The 9,074-nt window shown below is 34.5% G+C and overlaps 1 protein-coding gene across 3 annotated transcripts; it reads right to left on the reverse strand.

The window, feature by feature from the left end:
- Positions 1-985: 985 nt before the first annotated feature.
- LOC114761510 (centromere-associated protein E-like) lies at positions 986-6,847 on the reverse strand. Of its 3 annotated transcripts, XM_028950899.1 has the most exons (5): positions 6,340-6,847; positions 4,926-6,084; positions 3,942-4,831; positions 3,385-3,750; positions 986-1,008 (listed from the first exon to the last, which is right to left on the reverse strand). In XM_028950899.1, exons 2-4 carry the CDS (start codon positions 6,058-6,060, stop codon positions 3,406-3,408), a joined length of 2,370 nt encoding a protein of 789 aa, XP_028806732.1. In that variant the 5' UTR covers positions 6,061-6,084; positions 6,340-6,847; the 3' UTR covers positions 986-1,008; positions 3,385-3,405. The 3 variants fall into 3 exon arrangements, with proteins under 3 accessions (XP_028806732.1, XP_028806731.1, XP_028806733.1); XM_028950898.1 differs by lacking the exon at positions 986-1,008 and having other exon boundaries at positions 3,289-3,750; XM_028950900.1 differs by lacking the exon at positions 986-1,008 and having other exon boundaries at positions 3,289-3,750; positions 4,926-6,155; positions 6,340-6,809.
- Positions 6,848-9,074: the final 2,227 nt, after the last annotated feature.

Consider the following 9,074-nt stretch of genomic DNA (forward strand, 5'->3'; position numbering starts at 1 on the left):
TCAGTCTACTCAAACTAGTTAACTAGATCTTATATTAAGAACTGAAGGCAGTACTAATTATAAATAACTAAGAAAAAAATACAAAGAAAAACCGTGAAAATTACAAAATCCCAAATAAAATATTTTTCACAAAAACGTGCTGCCATTTACAAATTAATTGAACCCGTTAAAGTGTTACAATGAATTCTGATTTGGGATTTTGCAATTTTCACTGTTTTCATTTGTCATTTTCCCAATAACTAATTTCCTATTTTTTTATCAACTAATTTTACAAATTAATTAAGAAGACATATATTGTTAATTTTTTTCATCTCAACGAAACAAATTAGAATCCTTAATATCCTCTTCATACAGTTGGGGAACCTCCCGACAAATCATTATAATTATAGTAATTCTCAGCAAGTAAGAACAGAAAGTCAGAATTTTCATTAAAAAATGATCAAGATATTGGTTACTTATTTCCAACGAAACAAACGTGATCATATGCCCAATTATTAACCGAACTAAGAGAAGACCTTATAGGCTACATATAAAACAAGTAAGAATATTAAAAATAAATAAATAAGCGCAAGCCTTAATTAATGATAAAAGTAAAGATTCTCAAAAGAAACGAGGAAAAATGAAGCTAAAAATAATAAAATGGAAATTGCTCTATTACTCAGAGGGCTGTTAAGGAATATCATTTTAAGAAGAGGAAAAAAAAATCAAGGGGTGTGTCCTTTTAGATTCTTGGGAGATGTCACACTACTCCTCCGGTCCTTATTATAAGACCCCATTTGACTTTTTATTTGGTCCTAATTATAAGACCCCAATCCATTTTATCTCTTATATTTATGCATTTTTTCTAAGATAATCCTTCTAATAATGATAGTTTTAGCCAATATACTTAATTAGCAAGGATATTTTAGGAATGACAACACTTATTTATTATAAATAACTAACTTAACTTACTTCCTTAATCTCCTCAAATAAGTCAATTGGGTCTTATAATTAGGACCGGAGGAGTATTATATTATGATGAATTATTATTTAGAGACGTGCGTGAAACATGAAGTTCCAGAACATGAAACAAAACAACGTTCAAAAAAGAGAGAAGTATTTGTCATAACATAATGGAAGAGGTAGACAAGGTTCCACCTCACCAAAGATCAAAGACAAAAGGATAAAAGAGAACAACCTAAGCACCATGCTCTCCGGTGTTTGTTGTTTTGCCACCTTTATTTTCTGCTTTTTAGAACATGCATGGAATTATCACCCAACCAAAAAAAAAAAGATTATTATTAATTACTTAATCAAATTGATCATCTTCTTCTCTTTCATAACATGTTTCAATCCAACATGAACACACACTTTCCTCTCTTTCTCTCTCCTTTTCTGCCCACTTGGGAAAATGTCACTTTTCTGTTTTTAGTTTATCACAAGAAACTAAATAGACAAGCTGGGAAAATGTTACTTTTATTTTCTGGGCTTTGTTTATCAAGAAACTAACGATGTTCCTTTCAATAATATAATATTTTTTATAGCCTAGCCCAGCGCACATATTCCAAAAACTATTAGTGTTCTCTCTTCACACGCGTAAGATTATTTAGTCATTATAATAGTGGTTTATTTTCTTGAAAATGAGACCACTAAATGCAAAATCGCTTGAACTTAGTGGTTTAAGATCTTATATTTAAGATTAAACTGAATTCCTAACTAGTTCTTATATTTAAAATTGGAAAAAGTTTTCGTATACTCATTTCTAAGAAGACACTGAGCAATTTTGAGGATTAAAGTCCAATGCACCTTAAATGCTACTACAGCCCTACACAACTACTTGCAACAAAGATGGATACTAGTTATTCACTTAATGAGTACGACAAAACCCCTCCCATTTTACTGCTCTCTAATCTTCCTTCTCATCAGCTTCCGACCACATTCATTTTTAACCCAAAATAAATATTGCCAGTTTTGTCTTTTGTATGAAACAACACTTTCAACATCGTTTTTGCATTTTTATTATTTCCCCATTGTCCGGCTGTTTCTTTCCTATCTGGCGTACGTGGTCTTATAATATGTGTGTGTATGTGGGGTGCCATTGATTAGCTCTTGTTGGAGGAAACGGTTGGTAGAGAAGAGAAAGGTCCCACTGAAAAAGGAAAAGTCGTCCATCAAACAACTCAATGCCCTTAATTATGTTCTCATCTAATCCACAGTGATGTATCATTTCCCATTGCGTACCGTACTTTCAAACACACACAATCCCCAGCTAAACGTCTATCTATCAACATCCCCTTCTGCAACCACTACTGAATTCAACTCTATTTGGATTTTTCACTTGTGATTGTACTGAATTAATGCATATTTATGTATTCTCGAAGCAAAGTATATTGCAGTTGTTCAGGCCATTAATTTGATTCCGATGTTACTTTATCCTCCCCGCCCCTCCTTCTCTGGTAACCTGGTACAATTCTTTTCCTATGCAATAATCATCTGGTATTTATATTATCGGGTTAGATTCCAACATTTTCATCCTAACTAGAATCGTTCTCCAAGTGTGTGCGTATGTGTTTTCTTCAAATTTTCAAGGCTCGAATTCTCGACATTAATTGTTGTATGGAAGTCGAGCTTCATTTATTTGACTCAATCATTGCTGGCTGTCAGCTTCTTTGAAAAACTCTCGACATTCCCCACATGTTTTGGTTCATTGTGATTAGTCATATCTTTTTAAGCAGGTTGTATAATTAATTATCATCCGAAAGAAACCCAAGTGCAAATTGTTTGCTTTTCCTGCAGCCCAAACATTTGTCTAGGATCCACGCACCAACAGTGAAGGCCCAATAAAGGAAAAGGAAAGAATTTAGTTAAGCTTAGGCCCTTTTTTCCCTCAATGCTCATAAACAAGGTGGGACCCCCACGGACAGACAAATAGACACTCACACATGACGTGAGAGAAGTTTGAGAAGTATCGGATCCACAAAAAATCATTTCAGCTTTTCTTTGCAGCACACATCACACATCCCCATCTTTCCAGATCTTAAAGTTTTATCTTTTCAAGAATGATTCATCAATATGTGGATTCCCCTTTCTTTAACAAGAGGTACTTTCCCATCCACTAATAAGTCAAATACTAGCAAAGTAGGGAAACAGAATAGCTGTAGGGTGTCATCATTATTAAATTGATATCCTGTAGAGCTCTAATGGACAATTCTCAATTCTTTATTTCATTTCTTTTCTTCTTCCTGTTATCATCGTCAACTTGACAAGGCTTCTGTCAATCTATGAGTTGCTTCAAGTCAATCATGAATATAAGCAAAATCCTATCTATGAATTTCAATTCTATCAGAATCTTTTCTGTGGCTTCCATGTACAGATTGACGTTAATGTAACTACAGAAATCAGTACATAATTGGAAATTCACCATTACTACCTCCTCCATTGGATCATGCCTTCACAAGCTAGTGTTCCTTCAAGGTCTCCTATAATTCTGGCTGTCCGAACTTCCAGACCTCTTTGAACTTCCAGAAACAGGTTTCTGATGCTATCAGCAAAGCGCTTCATGTCAATGCCTGCACTTTTCTCCATTTCTTCGGCCACCCCAACAAATCCTGACACTATCTTGGATTGAATTTCCATCAGTTTTTGTCCTGTTGCAACAATGTACCTCTGAAGTTGGAATGTTTCTTCTAGAAAGTGTCCCATTTTTTCTGTTTCCTCCTTTGTTCTTGCAGCTTTTAAACCCCCATCGTTTGCATATAGCTCATGCTCATGCTGAAATAGTGTACATGATAAGAGAACTTTTTGAGGAATCAAATGGTTAAGAACAATTAAAATGTCAAGGCTAATAATCATAACCAACAGCTAGCTGAACTCGGAAGTTTGAATTATTAAATGAAGGCTCATGAATAATTTTTTTAAAAATAATCTCTACCACATTAAATAAAGGTGGGATCGTTCATTACCATGCGTTTACAGAGATCATCGGTCTTTTCTTGAAGTGATTGGTACCTTCCAACTTGTTTATTGAGCAGAGATGTCAAGGAAAAGTAAGCTTTCATACCAGCTTTGGCACCATCACTAGCTTCTGCGTCTTCATCATTGGCTTGCTTCCCTGTCAACCTCTCAACAAGAACAAGTTGCTGTTTCAGCCTCTTGATCTTGTATGAAACTCCAAGTGCATGGAGATCCATCTTCCAGGGAGAAGAATGCTTTGTGTTACTCGCCGATGCTATCTTTTCAGCAGCACCAACAACATCGGCTTCACTTGGGCTTTGATTACTCACAGGAATATCCTCTTTAGGAACAGCATCGCTTTCTTCTTCAAAACTACTTTCTGGGGATTGAACTACTAATGTTAGGGGTTGTTTATCGTTTGCGCAATCTTCCTCTATCACAACTTCCTTTATTTCTTGCTCTTTTTCACGTGGTTTTCTCTTGACCACCTTGACCTTGGACCAAATGGGATGATGATCTTGGGCTAGTTCTGGAGACTGTAAAGGCAAATGCAAGTTGTTTTTATGGCAGTTCAGTGACTTCAATTGTGATGAGAATTGCTCTTTCAGGGATGAAAGTTCTTCTTCTCTTTCCATTAGCAAGCTCTCCAGTTTCATTTTGTCATGCCTGAGCTGTGTCACATCTTTGATCAGTCCCTCCATATGGGACTGAAGCTGCTTTGATTCTAATTCCATTCTCAGTAACTGCCATCGAAATGCTTCAAGTTTCTCATCTTTGAGTCTCATTTGTTCTGCAAAAGCATCTAGTTCTATGTGATGCCTTTGCTCAATCATACCAGCGTATTTTTCCGCTTCAGCTCGTACCCACTCTTCCAGACGCTTGCCATTACCGCCAATGGCTAGAAACAGAAAATGGGAGAAGTAATTATTGAATTTTTTAGATTAACAACAAACTAAGGAAGATACTTGAGAATCCGAAAAAATTATTCTTACCCGACTCTTCATTTCGTTCTGGCCGGTATTGATCAGAATGGAGAGAAAAATGATCTGTCTCCCTGGCAACATGTGACGACCCTGTTGAACCTGGGAAGACATCAACTCTCGAGCCAATCTTACCCAACATGCTTTTTAGGGAATGTCTGTCGCGTTTTCCCTCTGATACTGCCCTCCATTGTTCTGTCTCTTGTTCAGCTTGCTTCCTCCTTGCCTTCGATAACTTGACCTCCTTCAGAAGCATCTGCTTTTCGGCAGTGTCCAGCTTAGATTTCCTCAACATAGCAGACAAAATCTTATCTTTTTGTTCAAAATCCTTGTGTAACTTCGCAATCTCCATAGATAATTTCTGGGCCAACAGCTCTGATTCCTCTTTCTGCTCCAACACTGAGCCAAGATCTTGTTTTGTCGCTTCCACTTGCTTAGCCGCTCTACCCAGTTCAGCCTCGAGCTGCCTCTGGTTTGATACAAGCTCAATGAAAGCAGTTTTGTGCTTCCTAAGCTCAGAAGAATGTTCATGAGCTTCACGGTTCGCTGATTCTCTCAATTCTTCCTTATCCCTTTCTGTTTTTGTCAGCTTATCTTCTATCTCTTTCCTCTTCTGCTCCTCTTCTTTCAAAGCCTTATCCTTAGACTCAACCAAACCCTCCATTTCCTTCAATTTGAGATTCAGTCCAGAAATAACTTCCCCTTTCTTTTTCTCAAACACCCTCAGTTCATTCATGAGAGCCCCAATTTGCTGCCTCAGCTTCTTCCTCTCATTGAGCCAACTTTGCTCCTGTGCAGCGAAGATTCCCACAACTTTCTCGTTGGCTTTGGCATCTTCGTGTCTCATCCACTTCAAGTGTTCAATTTCTCTCTCAGCAACCCTGAGTTTGTCGTATATATTGCAGTCTCCTCCTTTTGAACCGTCCTTCTGAGCTTTCCAAACCAGCAATCCCAAGAGTTTGGCACTTCCTTGAAGCATATTATCACGAATTTCAGACCATCTTTCAACCTCCACGTACGGATTTGAGAGGGCTTGGAGGGCCAAAAGTGCACAAGATACTCCAAAATACATGGGGTACATGTTATCAGTATCATCCTTTTTCTCAGATCCAGTTATAGCTAAACCCGAAAGTTCCCTCTCACCCATTTCCAGAGATTTGTTTCTTCGCCTCTGCAATGAAATCAAAGTCCCAGAACATTTCAGAAAACTTTCCGGTACCAAATTTTCATCATTAAGCCACTCTGTTAAGCGCCTAGATCGTTAATGAATGATTCAATAATTGGGGAAACAAATATATGCCTAGTACAATAATTGAGAAACAACAGAACCCCAGTAATAATAACAATAATGAGTGTGACTAAAGGCCAAAACAATAATGAGTGATTAAAGGCAATAGTTCCCGTCATTGAACATTCAAGAACTTACAGTGACTGTTGGCCATCTCACATCCAGAGAACATTTCAGTGGAGATAATTTTGACACCCCTAGTCACACCAAGCAGCAAAATCCGTGTGTGTGTGATGTGAAAGACAGGGTTTATAGAAGGACGAAAGGATGGGTGTATCCACGTGCCAGAGTGCATGCTCAAGTCAGAAAAAGTGTGCTTTGCAACGGAATAGAAGAAAAGCTACGAACTTTGTTCCCTGGTTTTCAGTGAACAAATGGCCTCTCAGCCCCCACATGCCTCTCTTTCCTTCGTTTTAATCATTTCTTCCCATTCTTCCCTCCTTCACCATCTTCATCTTCATCTTCTTCTTCTTCTTCTTCGCCTACTACCACCAACCCTCCTGGCTTTTATTTTCTCTGTAAAGGATCAGGTCATCATAAGCAATTTTTTAGGGAGCAAAATTACAGGATTCCTGGCCGTTTGTCACCATTTCTGACAATAAGAAGTAGTTGAACTGAAACAACAAAAAGAATAAAATATCTAAGGGGCTAATTGGGATGTAGAATAATATGCATATAGCTCTGCCCCCTTGCTTACCTGTATCAGTGTGTGACCACTTGCAATAACTGACATTTAATAAATTGATTCCTTTCACATCACGACAACTGACATGTATTTTCCGGTGACACCATTTTTTAAGTTATTCATCCAAATTGCCGCAAACTGTCAAGGCGGATGAGGATGTGGATACAGGAGTATAGTTATAATGGTACAATTAACAATGATGTTGTGTAAGCAATGTGTTAATTATTAAGTTGGCCAAAAAAAGTGTTAATTATTAAACTTATATGATACTATTTTCAGTCCTTAATATAAGATCTTGTTTGATTTTTATTTTGATTCTAAATATAAGACTTCAATCCACTTTATCTCTCATATTTATGTACTTCTTCGGTCCTTAATATAGAACCCAATTGTTAAGTTGGTTTTGGTCCTAAATATAAGACCCATTTATCATATTTATCAATTTTCTATAAATTATGCTTATGGATACTCCCTCGACCATAATCAAATAGAAGAGGGAGAGAGGGTACTAAGAAAGATGATTATGGTGTTTTAGGAAAAATGTGTCACTTTTCTTATAATTAACTAATTTATCTAACTTCCTTAATCTAATCTAATTAGTTAAATAGGTCTTATATTAAGGATCGAATGAGTTTTTTTCCCAATGTAGTCTTTCTAGCAATGGTAATTCTAGCCAATACATTTAATTAACAAGGATATTTTAGAAAATACAACACCTATTTATTACAAATAACTAACTTAACTTATTTTCTTAATCTCCTCAAATTAGTTAACTAATTCTTCTAATTAGGACCGAGGTAGTAGTTTGTTATGTATGACTTGAGAAATTTTATATACATGCATGGAAAATTTTGAGTTGAATCCTTTTATCTTCTATTGATTACCGAAGACGTAATTAGTAATCATTAAATTTGGATATATTAAAAGAAATTAAATAAATTAGTTAATTATAATAAATGTGACTTCATTTTTCTAAAATACTTCTACATAATATTAGATTATATATTAAGTTATAAGCTAAGTAATTAGTTTGAAAATAATAATAAATATGAGAAAAAAAGTGGATTCTCATTTTACGTTCACGACTAAATCTAAATCTCCCCCTGACTTTTATTTTAGAGACAAGAGGGAAAAAGAGAAGGGGACCGGGAAGATATTAAATTATTTTTTCAGGCTAAATTTTACGTTTTTCTTAAACGACCATATACAAGTAAGTTAGTTTTTTATTTTGGGATACAGATCGAGTCCTTTGGCCTAATTATATTGGCCAGTTTCAGACTTTCAGATAGGAAATGAAAAAATCTATCTTTAAAAAACATTAAATCAACTTCAAAAAATAAATTAATGTGAGGATATTTTTAAGTTTTTGAAAAGAAAAATCCCTTAAAAAAGACGTTTAAATAAAACAATTTTTATTTAGGTTATTAAATATGTCAAACTCTTAATTAGATTGCATGATCTAAAGAAAGATTTTAAAATTTTATAAAATGACTCTAGCATCCCTTAGAAACTAATAAAAGAAGAATTCTAAATTAATATGTTTCATTTTGCAATTAACACATTTCATTTATAAATTAACAACTTTTTGTTTTTTGATAAAATGTGAGTACAATACAACCTTAAAAATTAATAAATTTATAATAAAAAAATTAATAAATTTAATTACCTAATTAACAAGTTTTAATTCTAAACTAATATCTTTATATCTCCAAAACACAGTTGCTCTAAGTCTTTGAATAAAACTTGATTATAATATAACCCTGAAAATCAACATCTCTGATTTCACAATTAACACGTTTCAATTCTAAATTAATAATTTTTAGTCTCCATAACACGCTTGCAATGAGTTTTTGAATAAAATTTAATCATAATACATTCTTAAAAATTAACATGTTTCATTTTACATTTAAACACGTTTCAATTGTAAATTAACAACTTTCTATTTTGCATAGCACATTTGTAATAAGTTTTTGAATAAAATTTTATAACTATATAACCTGAAAATTAAAATGTTCTATTTTGCAGACGTTTTAATTTTAAATTAACAACTTTTGGGATAAAACTATCATAATTAATGAAGAAATATTTAATATAAAAACTAACTCATCATTACCTCCTTGATCAATTTTTCAACTTTGTAATAGTAGACACTAATTTTCCTTTGTTTAGAGCTCCTACAAAATACAGG

Source organism: Neltuma alba, unplaced genomic scaffold (assembly GCF_004799145.2).
Source record: "Neltuma alba isolate B1F8T4 unplaced genomic scaffold, ASM479914v2 tig00011122_pilon, whole genome shotgun sequence".
Classification (NCBI taxonomy): domain Eukaryota; kingdom Viridiplantae; phylum Streptophyta; class Magnoliopsida; order Fabales; family Fabaceae; genus Neltuma; species Neltuma alba.

Excerpts from the sequence above, each read along its gene's own strand:
- LOC114761510 (XM_028950899.1), bottom strand. The coding sequence starts at position 6,060 with ATGGGTGAGAGGGAACTTTCGGGTTTAGCTATAACTGGATCTGAGAAA. Across the intron at positions 4,832-4,925 it reads AGAACGAAATGAAGAGTCGG|CCATTGGCGGTAATGGCAAG; the intron begins GTAAGAATAATT and ends TTCTGTTTCTAG. Across the intron at positions 3,751-3,941 it reads ATGATCTCTGTAAACGCATG|CATGAGCATGAGCTATATGC; the intron begins GTAATGAACGAT and ends ACACTATTTCAG.